Source organism: Equus quagga, chromosome 15, assembly GCF_021613505.1.
Source record: "Equus quagga isolate Etosha38 chromosome 15, UCLA_HA_Equagga_1.0, whole genome shotgun sequence".
Taxonomy (NCBI): Eukaryota; Metazoa; Chordata; class Mammalia; order Perissodactyla; family Equidae; genus Equus; species Equus quagga.
Window position 1 is genome coordinate 23057945 of NC_060281.1, and position 13185 is coordinate 23071129.

Here is a 13185-nt window from a genome sequence, read left to right on the forward strand (position 1 = left end):
CTGCTCTGCCTCTCTCCTGAGCCCAGCAAAGTGTTTGCCTAGTTCGTGCATCCCACTAACTTTGAGGGGCTGCTGGGCTACTCCTTCTCCAGACCTATGTGTTTTAAGAAGACACTCGCAGAGAAGGGGCATAGATTTCAATCTCTCATGAAGAAATCCAGGCAAGACTAATGTTTTTAGGGGGCAGATGCTCAGGTGTCCCCAAATGCCACCTACTGTGCGTGAGTCCAAATGTGTAACGCCAGCAGGATTTACACAAGACTTTCCCTTAGTGTTGCAACCTCCAGTCCAAAAGCAGACTTGGGGCTCAGGCTGGGGACTAGAGGGGCTGGGGTAGTGGGGGTGGCAGGTACTCTCAGGTGGGCCCTGTTCCTCTCTGCAGTTTCTTGTGGACTGTAACAGCACCCAGAACCTGCCCACCTTCTCCTTTATCATCAGTGGTGTGCAGTTCTCTCTGCCACCCTCCTCCTACATCCTCAACCTAAGTCGTGGTCCTTGCAGGCTGAGCCAGGAGGGACACGAGTCAGGGTGGGAGGAAGGCAGGGGGGCGGGGCCAGAAATGCTCGGTCTGCTCACCTTGTGCCATTTCCCGACTGCGCAGCGCTGACTTATTTTCCCCATTCATTGATTCTAAATTCCCTTCGCTGGAACGAGGCTGTGACATAGAAGCATGTCATCTACTATTAATTATTATTATTAATTGGTGGGGAGAAGCACTGGGCTCTTTGTTGAGCACTTACCAGGGTCAGCAGCTGTGCGAAGCACTTTGCCAACACTATCCCACTTAATTGTCACAACATGCGATGAGGAGGGTTCTAAATTTCATTCTACAAGTGAAAACTTGGAAGTTCAGAGAGGTTAAGTAAGTGACCCAAGGCTATATAGCTAGTTAGGGTGAAGCTAAGGTTTGAATGCAGGTTGGTTTGACTTGAAAGCTTTACCACCAGGCTGACCTGCCCCAATCGGGAGCAAGAGGGAGGCTGGAGGGAACATAGGGAGAGGAGACCCTGCAGACGGCCATTGCAGCCTGCATTCACCCATTCCAGAAATGTTCTCTCACTAGCCCACCTGCTGGTGACTCAGCTGGCCTGCGAGTCCTCAAGGGCAGAGCCCCTGTCTCATTCATTTCTGCATTTGTGCCTCTGGCCCGGGGCTCGGGGCTGAGCAGTGCCCTGGCCACATGTGAGTGAATGAATGAGTGCTGCCCGGTTGTGTTGTGCAGAACAATGGCTACTGCACTGTGGGGGTCAAACCCACCTACTTGGCCTCCCAGAATGGCCAGCCCCTGTGAGTCCTCCGGGACGTCTTCCTCAGGTCCTACTATTCTGTCTACGGCATGGGCAACAACAGGGTGGGTTTTGCCACTGCCACCTAGACTCAGTGCCTGGCCCCCTGAGCTCTCTTCTTCCTCTCGGCCCCGCACCCTGCAGGGGATTCTCTCTGTGCTTCTTTGGATTCAGCCTTCCTTTTCTGGACTCTCAACTTTCTCTCCTAATAGATGATTCTTCTCCATGTTGGCCAGCTCATGGTTTTTAGAGGGGAGTTGCGGCCTGTACGGCAATGGGAGAGAGAGAGCCAGGGGCAGATTTGCCTCTGCTGGACCACGTTCTCCCCGAGGTGCTAGGAGGTTTCTGGATGGGTCACTGAGATTCTAAGAGAACTGGAGCATAAGGTGAGGCTTGGGGATGGGCCCTGTACCCCTCGGAGTCTCTTCACAGCTTCTCCCTGGAGAGGGAAGACAGTGGGTAGTGGCACAAGGCAGGGCATTCTGTTCTGATGGGCAAAGGAGCCCTACTCAACCTGGAATGCTCTGCTGACCTAATATCCCAAAAGTACAAGCAGAATTAGCCCATGCATGTCCACACGCATGTCTCCATGTCTGTCCACTAGCTGTATGACTAGGAGTCCAGTGCATTCCAGCCTAGGCCTCCGCCTCCTTCTCTGTGATAAGTTTGCACTAGGAGATTTCTGAGGAATGCTGGATGCCTCTGTGTACTTGTAACAGTCATGGGTCCTTTAGCAAGGAGGGTGATGCCACCAGACCCTGTTTCCAGGAAAACTTCAGAAGGTCTAGGCGGAGTTAAGCTGAGCTTCTTTTCATCCAAACCCTTATGTCCCAGGGCTTGTATCTGAAGAAGGGCTGGCCCTCAATGGTGGGTAGGAGGAATAGCTACTTGAATCACATGGAAATCAAACCCACTTGCTCTAACCAACTGAGCAAGAGGTCTTGTCCCTCGGGACTTCATCCATGTTCTCCTTAGGAGCCATCCAGCAAAAGATCCAGAAAGCTAGGGCAGCATGGGATGGGGAGGAGGAGGAGAAAGCAGAGTATGATGGTTCAGGACCCTGTAACTTCCAACAAGGAAAGTGGACATGAAAGGAGATCAGAACATATCTGATTTTTGATGTTGGTGGGGGGTACTAGCAAGCTCAGACTGATGAGGCCCAAGTGTAGAGGCAGTATAAATGGAAAACTCATAATGGGAGAGGAGGTGGGTTCCATTCTACACTCATATTTCTTTCACCTTGTCCTTGACTAGCTGACCCTAACCTTGTCCCTTACGCTCAGGGTCAAGGGCGAAAGCTCCAGATCCAGTTCAGGTACCCTACTATAAACCAGGAGGGTAACAGGTTTGGCATGGAGGAATTTCTATGGCAACAGCGCACCATCTGGGACCCTACATCTTTCCTAGACTCAGGAAAGGCAGCCTGCTGCAGGCCTCTCCTTGGGGTGAGGCAGGCCAGAGGGTATATCTCTGGTTCGGGACATCACTGCCTGAGAGGAGAAAGAAAACTTGAAAAGGGGGCAGATACGAACCGGAAGGATGGTTCCAAGCTCAAGGCCAAGTCCCTGTATCCAGTCCTGGGCCCACAGGGCGAGACTACAAATCCCGGCGTGCCTGGCAGAGCCGCAGCGAGGACTACGCTTCCCAGCGGGCGCCGCGGCGGGACGACGAGGGGCGGGGCAGGGCGGGGAGGGGCGGGGCGGAGTCGCGGGGGCGGGTGCTGCCCTCTGCCGGGCGCGGCGGGAAGTGGGTGCGGAGTGACAGCGGGAGCCCGGGCGCCGGGCGCGGGGATCGGTGACAGCAGAGACGGCGGCGGCCGCGGGTTGGACGTAGGGAGCGGCGGCGGCGCCGACGGCAGCGGGAAGGGCGGACGGGGCGGGCCTCCCTGGTGGCGCGGAGCCGGAGAGCCCGGGAGGGGGCGGCAGGCACAGCTCGCGGGCCGGACACCTGAACTTGGGACAAGTTGCCGGAGCCGCGGGGCGCGGGCGGCGGACGGATTGACCTTCAGAGCTAGGTGAGCGGGGCTGGGGGACAAGGAGAGCGCGGAGGGCCCGGAACCCCCGCCCCAGGCTTCCCCCGCTCCCATCCCGTGGGTCTGGGAGACAGGTGGGTGGGTGGGGGTGCCGGGTGGAGAGGGGAGTGGGACCGTGTGCGCCGCGCCGCCACCCGCCCCGCTGTCTGTCTAGCCCGGGACGCCTGGCGCGTGGCCAGAGCGGGGCTGCTCGCCGAGCCCGGGAGCCCCTCAGGCCTCTCCGTTCAGGCCGGGGCCGGGGGCGGCTTCTCTGCGACCTTATGTAACCAGGCGGGAGGGGCCGGGGCGGGCATGGGCCTTCCCGGCCGGGGAGCTGGGAGTCGAAGGGGCGGGAGGCGTGGGAGTGTACTTGCAAGAAGTTTAAGGGACGTGTGGGCCCTGCGCCCACTTCTTCTCCACCGGACGCGGCTGGGGCGGGTGGTTCTGGGGAGGGCGCCGGAGGTAGGGGAGGTGTGCGGGGGCCGAGTCCGGCCGGGCCAGGCCCTGCCTGGATGGTCCGGGGGAGTGGGAGGGCCGGAGCGGCGCCACGCCCCGGGGGCTGGGCTGCTGGAGGGGGGGCGAGGGGAAGTACCATCCCTCGCTCCCTTCCCGTCCCTTTCTCCCCCTTGGTTTCCTGAAGCGGCCGCCCCTGCCCGCGTCCCCTGGTATCCCTGAGCGCAGCCTTTTTCTTCCCCTTGCGTTATTCCACGACCTTAGGGAACCCCAATCCCAGAGCTCACCCTCCGCGAGTCCCTCTTTCTGCCTTCGCTGGAGCTCTCAGCCATCTGCCCGCCCCCCGAGTGTCCCCTACCGTCTGGCTCCCGAATCCCAGAAAACACGCCCCCTTCCCCCTATTCCCTGAGTCCGCGGCGCCCAACCCCAGGCTGTCCGGCCCGCAAATCAGCGCCCCTTCTTTTCCCCCCTCCCCGTACCCGGGTCAGATATTGGCGGCAGCGCGTGCGCTTGCCTCCTCGAAGGGAGCGGGCCGATGCCAGCTGGGTCCCCGCCCCTCGGCCCCCTCCCGGCCCGGGCTTTGGCTTCACGCACGGCTGCCCCTAGCTGCTCCGGGTTGCGAGAGCAGGTTCGCGCCGCAGCCGCCCGGCGCGCCCCAGCCTCGCGCCCGGGGGGAGGGCGGGAGGGCGCCCGGGGCGGGGCTCGTCTGCGCGAGCGCCCGCACTGCCCCGGCTCCCCCGTCCCCGATCCCTGCCAGCCCCTCGCCGCGGTGGCGGCCTTCCCCGATCCCGCGTCAACTCCAGCCGTCGCCCACTCGCCTGTCTGTTCTGGGAACGGTTCTTTGCCGACAGTTTCTGGACTGAACTTGTGCGCAGAGCTTTGGTTTAGCGTTCGCGGGGAAGTGTCAGTTAATTACCTCCCAGCTCCCGCCTCCCACCCTGAGGGAGGGGCTGCTTAGTCTAGCAGGGACGGGGACAAGGCCGGGGTGGGCGCCCAGTGACACCTGTGGGATGTGGGCTCAGGCCCCTGCGCCCACCCTGTCTGAGATTCCACCAGCCCCAGACCCGGCACTCTTGGGCAACTGGTGGGGGTGGGGGGGGGCAGTGGGGGGCTGGTCTCTGGTTTCCTGTAGGGCGGCGGCCAGACGCGGGGTTGGGGGGGGGGGGGTTGAAGGGGAGGTGGCTCATATCAGAACACAGTTCTTGGCTCCTTGGCCTATTCCCTCTGAGGCCTTCTCTGTGCCCAGCCTCGGGGACAGCCCCCAGGCCCTCGGGCAGGCAGATCACATCTGGGAGAGAGCCAGCCAGCAACAGCAGCCTTAGAGGCAGTGGAAGAGCAAGGGCTGGCTGCCTTGAGAGCTGTGCCTGGTAGTCTGCCTGTAAGCTTGTACCATGCCTCAGTTTCCCCAGCCATGGGAAACATAGCAATTTGCTTGGCCCCCTTCTTTCTGCCTGACTTTTGACTACTGGGATGGGCGAGCTGCGAACCAGAGAGTGATTTTTAGGTGACTCTAAGCTCTGCTTCTCTGGGAGAGGAGCCAATATTGCTTATAGTTGACAAGGCCTGTTACGGCTGCAATCCTATTTCGTCCTCAGCTCAACTCTGTGAGGTGCAGCCAAATGCGAACCCAGGTCTCCTGGTTCTGGTCCATGGAAGGGGTGCAGGGGGTGGAGCAGGGGACATCTCAAGTGAGCACTGAGTCCCCGGAGAACCACCTGGGCTTCTGAGGGCTGATGGCAGGGCTGGGCCAGGGCAGGCAGGAGCCCATTCAGGGCCCCGGGCTGTGGGGATACCCAGTGCCTCCCCACATTGCCCTTCAGGCCCTCCTTTCAGCCTCTCAGTTGGAAAGTAGGTGAGTGGGCCTCCTACCCCTCAGGCAGGGCTGCCCTTTGAGGGTCTGGCTTCTGGCCCTGATCCCTCCTGGGGCCCTGTTTATGGCTGTAATTGCATCATGAGGAGTTTATAGAGTTACTTAGCACCTGCCCCCACAGGGAGTGGCCCAGCCACCCCCTGGCTTCTGTGTCTTCCTTTTCAAAGTCAACTTGATTTCTACCAGTGGCAGCAGGGGTTTCCCGGACCGCAGCTGGTATGAAAGCCAGGTTGGGCCTTTGTCCTAGGGATGGGGGGCCGTCAGCACTGGGGGCTGGTGTGGGGCTGCCCTGGAGGTGACCGTGGACATTGGGTTGACCTCCTCTGATACAGAGGGAGGGAGGTCAGGATTTCCAGAGCTGCCAGAAGTGTCCACATCCCAGGATAGAGCGAGCGTATATGCATGTGATGTGTGCACCCTCATCTGAAGAGAGGGCGATGAAATGCACGCTAGGCCATGTGAGGATTCAGGGTGGAGCAGTGCTGGCACGGGGTGAGCCCGTGGTGTTGCTCTGTGTGTCAGTGTTGGGTGTGTGTGACCAAAGGGAGTTTGTGTGTGTGGTTGTGAGAGTGCAGGTATCTAGGTACACGTGTATAGATGAATTTTGTCTACGTGTGTCTATGGGAATGTAACAATAACACAAGAGTATATTAATAAAATATTCATCTATTCTTTTTATGCTATAAGACAATTTTATAATGAAATTTAGTTATAAACAATAGTTGCCAACATTTATTATGCATTTACTCTTTAGAGTGAGGTAGGAATTATTATTTTCATTACACTGATTCAGACAGCAGTTAAGCAAGTTGCCTGAAGTCACACAGCCTGGAAGCGGTAGGGATTCTAAGCAGGCCCAGCTGACTCCGAGATGCGTGTTCTCAGTCCCTAAAGAAGACCACTGCAGGGTTTCCCAGTTCTCTCTCTCTTTTTTTTTCCTGAGGACGATTCACCCTGAGCTAACATCTGTGCCAATCTTCCTCTATTTTGTGCATGGGTCACTGCCACAGCATGGCCACCGATGAGTGGTGTAGGTCTGTGCCTGGGAACCGAACCCAGGCTGCTGAAGCAGAGTGTGCTGAACTTGACCCCTAGGCCATGGGGCCGGCCCTAGGAGTTCTCTCAAAAGGTGGAGGTGTGGTGGTCTGGGAAACTTCTTTCTCCATCCGGGGTCTCCTACTCTGAGCAGGGGTGGGGACTTGCTGAGGCTCCTGCCCCAGGACCACACTCGTCTCCTTGCTGCTCTTCTGAGCTGCAGACACAGGAGACCAAAGGACCCTGGCGAGCACTCCTGATTGGCCTGAGGATGAGATGGCTTCCAACCAGGCTTCCTGGGTCTCCTTGGAAACCTCAGACGTTAACTTGTTTAATCAGATGTGGAGAAGAGGCTGTGGGGACTGTTAGGGGACAATGAAACACAGCAAAAACATGAGGAGAACATGGGCACCGCACGCTGCCTCGGTCAGGGCGCTGCTCCTCTCAGCCTCAGTTTCCATATCTGTGAACCTAGATCACCTGTGGGGTCCCCTCTGATGAGAACCTTCTGCAGATCTTTGGCTAAGGCACCCGGACAGGAGAGGTTTCAGAAAGGGAGGGACATGGGGTCTGGGGGACCGCTGAAGTCCCCTCAATAGAGCTTTAGCTAAAGGCTGGCCCTGGTGGAGTGACCAGCCAGGCTTTCTTAGACATAGCCGCAGCTGCCATGTATCAAGCACTGAGTGAAGTGTAGCCTCACCAGGGGTTGTTGGGAGTGTGGGCTCCGGGCCTGGGCTGCCTGGCTTGGAACCCCAGCTCTGCCACTTACTAGCTGTGTGACCCTGGGCCAGCTGCTTAACCCCACTGTGCTTCCATTGCCATCCCTGAAAAGCGAGGTTATAGTAGCTCTACCTAACAGTGCTGTAGTGAGGGCTGAGCGTGTCGATGTGTGCTGCAGGGATGGGACTTAGACTAGTGCCATGTTCAGGAAATGTTAGTTATCATCATACTTAAGTCTTACAACTCATTTATTTCTTGATTTCCCATTTTCAAGTGAGAAAATAGAGGTATAGAGAGCTCTAGGGAAGAAATAAAGACCCATGGGTTGCAAACAGGCCTGCCCGGTGCGTCTAACATCTTCAAATGAAATGCCTTACCTGGGGTTTTGTAGACTCCATGGCCACAGTCCCTACCACTCCCTGTTGTACCACACCCAGCCTAGTCTCCACATTTAACAAGATAACACAGGGGACTTGCAGTGCCTGCAGCATCACTCCCACTCCAGCCCTGCCCCTCGGGATTCCTTGGGTAGCATCTGGCCTGGCCGCTTACTACCCACTGGTGACCTGTTGCTCTTCCCTGCATGCCTGCTGCCTGCCCCTCCTTCTCTCTGCACCAGAGGTGCAGATGCCCTTGGCTGCGATGTCACTGAGGGCAGAGAAAATCCCAGCGATGGGGCAGGATCTGGACTTACTGTGCCCACTGGAAGTGCTTGGCTGTGAGGTGATGGGGCAGTGGCTGAGAGCCAAGGGCAGTCGGGAGGGGCAGAAGCAAGAGGCAGAGTCATCACTAGTTTTCTTTCCTGGCCCTTAACTGTGGGCATAGGGAGGAGGAGAAATGAAGTCTGGCCGTCCCTACCTCCATCCAGCTTCCTTGGGGACAGCCCTCCTCGTTGGCTCTTATCCACAAAGAGGCTCCCAGGGTAAAGTGTGATGCCGTGAGGATTAATCCAGGAATTCCAACAGACTATCCAGAAACCCATGATCCCCATGCCCTCCTCCCAGCCCTTGTTCATGCTGGTCCCTTCTCCTGCCACACCCTTCCCTGCTCCCCTCCTTGTAACCGAATCCTCTGTCCGTCAAGGCACACCTTTCCAGGAGACCAGGGGACTGTTCATCTGACCGCAGCCCTGGCTGGATATTATGATCACCTGGGAGCTCTTAAAAAAATACCATTGCATCTGAATCTTGGGGGAGGGGCCTAGGCATCAATATTTTTAAAAATTCCCCAAATGATTCTGATGCCCCTTCTCTAGGACAGTGGGTCTCAAGTTCGAGTGGGCATCAGAATCACCTGGAGCAACTGTGAAAACACGGCTCGCTGGGCCCACTCCCAGGGTTGCTGACTGAGAGGGTCTGGAATCAGCAGGGCTGCAGTGGGTCTCCAAACTCCATTTGGTGTGGAATTTGCACTTCTGACAAGTTCTCAGGTGATGCTAATGCTGCTGGTCCCCAGGCCACACTTTGAGAACCTGCCTCTTTGCAGTTACCCAGGCAAGAGCTTTCTGTCTCCGGGGCTTCTGATTGCTGTGGGCCTCTCCGGGGCCTCTTAGGCTTGTCTCCTTTTCCAAGCTGGATCCCCAGGGACAGGGACCGCTCTGAGACCATTTGGTGCCCCCCAGTCCCTGGTATAGTCAGCCCTCCCTTCCCCACCTCCCGGTAAACTGACCACTGTCCAGCCTGTGGTATGGGCCCCACCCTCTGGGACAAGTGCTCAGGAAATATTTGCTGCTCAATTAAGGCAGGATGAGGCGGACCACGAAGGACACCACTAGCCCTGAGAGTGGTCAGAATGCAGGGCAGGGTCTGAAGCTCCTGCAAACGTGCTTGGAGCCAGCGCAGCATGACTGGATTGGGGGGGAGGTGTCCACAGCGGCCCCTCGGTTTGTTGAAATGAGGCTGTAGAGAGACCCATCGTGTTACTGTACTTTCCCACCCCGTGGAGGGCAAGTATTGGATCAGTGTTTGACTTGTATTTCCTGTTAATAATAAAAACCATAAAACACACAGAAAAAGCAGCTGTGCCCTTCTCCTTTCCTCTTCCAGACTGGAGAGGTAGGGAGGGCGGGTGGCTGTCTCCATCATCTTCTAGGCGGTCCTGGGCCTTGAGGGTAGCAGATAGTTGAGTGATCCTGGGGCTCACCCCTGGGCTTGTGGGGGTGCAGTCTTCCTTGGAAGCTGGGAGAGTTGGGGTGAAGCCTGGTAGGCAGTAAGAAGTGGTGGCAGGTCCTTCAGCCCTGTAGGAGGGTGGCGGATGAGCTTGGAGTCTGAGCCAGTGAACAGATGAATGGAACGCTCCAACATCAGCATCCTGAGCGCAGGGGTTGGGTCTGTTTTGTTTGATGTGGTATCCCCAGCACCTGGAAGAGAGCCTGGTGTATAGTGGCTGCTCAGGAAATCTTTGTGGAGTGAGTGGGTGAACGTGAATTGAGCCCGCATCATGTGCCTGGAAATGAGGACACAACAAATGCCTTATGGGTGGCCTCTGCCCTGTAGGAGCATTACCATCTGAGACCCAGGGACTTGCACACAGCTGGACAAGGAAGCGCTCGTTGCCTCTGTCCCCCGTGATGCAGGCCCAGCCTTGCTCTGGCTGCATGGGCTTACAGTCTGTCCCTCCCTGAAGAGAGTTTGCCAGCACCCCCGCCCCCTGCCCAGTTCTACCAGTGGGGCTGTGGGGTGGGGCTCTGGTTTGTTTTCTCCTGTTTGCCAAGGGAAGTCACAGCCTGTCCTCTGCCTTGTTTATAATTGGTTTCGGGACAGCACCTGCCCCAGCGCTCTGCAGTTCCTGAAGGGTGCAGAGTGGCCAGGAGGTGACACACTATACTGTCCACCCCCACTGCGTCTCCTCCCCTCCCTGCTGTAGCCAGGTGCACTCCTGGCTGCCCCTGCCAGGAAAGTGCTGGCTGGCTTTGCTGGAGGCTGATTGGGGCTGTGGGACTGGGGGCCTTAGAGGCCGGTTGCTGCTGCCTCCACATCATCCAGAGGAGGGGACTGAGGCCCAGGGAGCATAAGGAAGCCACTCCTGCACCCCATGGCCTTGAGCACCACTGGGGTCAACAGGTGGGACTGAGCCCCCCTGGGGGCCTAGCACTGTGCCAGCCCAGCAGCGTGGTGGGAATAAGAATGCAGCTGCTCCCTCAATGCTGACAGCCGCCCACCCCCGCAGAGGACAGAGCATGATAGCACAGAATAACGTCCTCACTGAATGGAGAGGTGTCCGTCGGTGCCGGGCCCTTCACTCTGAAGAGCATTCTTCTTCGATCCAGAGAGAGTTTTTACAAAGGGCCCATGCCAGCATAGAGACCTCTGCCCGCCCTCGGGCCCCTGGGTCCTGTCACTTGGGGATCACCTCTGCAGGCCCGAGAGCCTTCCTTCCTGGACGAAGTCCTTCCTTCCAGGAAGACTAGAGGGTGCTGAGTGTGAGGGGAGGCCACAGGGAGGCCCCTGAGCCACCCACCTGCCACTTGAAGCCCTGGGCCCTGGGGGTGTGGTGCTAAGTTGGGCCCAACAACTCAGGCCTTTTTGGAGCTGCCTGTTGCTGAGCCCCAAGACTTGGGCCTGGAACCTGAGGCCATGCGTCTGCTGCCCTCCCCTCCAGTACCTTCTCTCGCCTGCTTTCCTTTGCCCCCATGTCCTATCCCTCTGACCCTCCATGTAGTTCCATGACATCTGGAACCTTGGCCTTCAGTGCATGTGTGTGTGTCTCTCCGCTTCTCTCCATCCTCAACTTATTTTTTCTGCCTCCCTTCTTTGTGTGTGTTTGGAGGGTGTTTTTGAGGCCCACGCTGCTCCCTCAGTGCCTTCCTAGCATGAGTCCCCAAGCCCTGCTGTTGGGGGCCCAGAAGAATGGCCCAGGGCAGGGTGAGGCGGGTGTGAGGGTGCCCAGGCCGAGGCAGCCCCCTGCCTTTGGCCAGGAAGGCGCTTGTGGTGGGTGGGACGCCCTGGGGAAGGGGTGGGAGATGAAAGGTGCTGTGGTGCCCAACTCTTGTGGGCTGAGGGGCATCCAGCAGCTGGGCCAGCTGCGCCAGTCCCTCCACACACAGCCCTGAGTATCACTGGATACTCCAGACCTGTGATGGACTATAGGTTCTCATCCAGTTTTTTTGGCCTAATTATAGTGGTTTTCAAAGCAAGGAGTGAGAAGAAAATATTAGAGTGTCTATTTATTTGTATCTCATCTTTTTCTCTCCCTTTTTATTGAGAAGTATAGCATAATTGCTGAAAACACATGTATGTGTATATATATGTATATATATAATGTAAAAAATAATTAGAAAAGTGAACACCCAGCTAACTACCACCCAGATGAAGACGCCTTCAGGCCTTCTCCTTGGTGCATCTGGCTGAGGAGTGGGCCTCTAGAGCCCCCTGCAGCTACCTCCAATTTAGAATTGGCTGACGCTCATCTTTCAGGGGCTCCTAGGCCAGTAGTTCTCAAACCGGGGGCGATTTTGCCTCCCAGGGGACACCTGGCAATGTCTGATGACATTTTTAGTTGTCACAGCTCAGGGACTGCTCCTGGCATCTAGTGGGGAGGGGCCAGGGATGTTGCTAAACATCCTGAAATGCTCAGGATTGTCCCTCAACAAAGAATTCTCTGGTCCTAAGTGTCAGTCGGATTGAGATTGAGAAACTCTGATCTGGGAAAAGAGCCAGGAAACCGAGATTTGCCGTGAACCGGCTGCCTGGCCTTAGGGAAGCCACTACGGGCTTTGAGCCTCAGTCTCCTGGTCTGAAAATGAGGGTAGCAAGGGTTTCTGCTCCCTTCCCTCCATGGCCTTGTCGTCAGGACTGGGGAGAGGCGGGCTGTGGAGCTGTTTTGGGAGGCATCCCTGCAAAGGGGCCTGTGGCCATTGTTTCCGGCAGAGTGAGGGCCTTCCCTCGCCGGCCCTTCCCCCTTGACTGGGCTCCCAGTCCCCTGAACTGGAGGCGGCAGGTGAGCCTCGTTGCTGGTTGCTGCTGTCCAGGCCCCAGAGGGCTGTGAGGGAACTGCCCAGAGGGCCCCAGCCTTTTGATGAGGGTTGCAGAAATAAGGGGCTCTCTGGAGAGCCCTGGGGCCCAGGCAAAACCATGTCTGACTTTGTCCGCAGCTGAGTGGGAGTCCAAGGTTGTGTGGGGTGATAAGAGGTGCATATCATTCTCCTTATCTGAGGCCCCATTGCAAGTCCAGGCAGCGAGGGATAGGAGCCAGAGGTCATCCTTGGGGTCTCTGCACACCCAGGCCAGGCTCCTCCTTACCCTCTGTGTCCTTCCAGAGTTTGCTGTCCCAGGGAGGGCCCAAGGTTGGGCCAGAGTGGGTCAGAGCTCCCTGGGCCTCTCTGACTTCCCCATTCTGGGGCTCACCTCACCCCCGTGGCATCTTGTGCCTTCTCCAGGAGCTATGGCCTGCCTAATCTTCCCTCTGCTACACTGTCCCTTCCTGAAACCTACTCTCACGAAAGGGCCTACTCAACTCACCGCCATGAGGTACAGATGGCTGATAACAGCGTAGTGACTGCCAGCCTTTCTTGACAAGGAGTATTTATTATTTATCTACTAAAGATGGGAATCTTTTGGCCACCAGAAAGAAATACTAGTGAAATGTCAAGTCTCTTTCTTTGACAGGTTGTTAAGAGAAGTACTTTGGGGGTTGAGGAACCTCTGAAATTGCATGTGTAGCAAGACAATTTTCCCACAAGTGGAAATTATGCGGTGACTCAGATTTTCCCAGAGCTTCACAGGAATATGCTTGGTCTCAGGGTCCATTTCAGGGTGGGCTACGGTAAGACCATGATCTGGATGTCTGGAGGCCCTGGGAAGGCCCAAGGC

At 57.1% G+C, this 13185-nt stretch overlaps 2 protein-coding genes across 2 annotated transcripts in view; both read left to right on the forward strand.

The window, feature by feature from the left end:
- PGC (progastricsin) overlaps window positions 1-1957 on the forward strand; it is a 26770-nt gene extending 24813 nt beyond the window's left edge. Inside the window, 2 exon segments of the mRNA XM_046639841.1 lie at window positions 383-485; window positions 1200-1957. Of these exon segments, the coding sequence (XP_046495797.1) occupies window positions 383-485; window positions 1200-1375 (279 nt within the window). The 3' untranslated portion in view covers window positions 1376-1957.
- A 1043-nt stretch (window positions 1958-3000) lies between these two features.
- Window positions 3001-13185, forward strand: part of TFEB (transcription factor EB) — a 45348-nt gene continuing 35163 nt past the window's right edge. The window contains exon 1 of the mRNA XM_046640751.1: window positions 3001-3300. The gene's annotated coding sequence lies outside the window, so the exon portion shown is untranslated. The remainder of the gene's footprint in view (window positions 3301-13185) is intronic.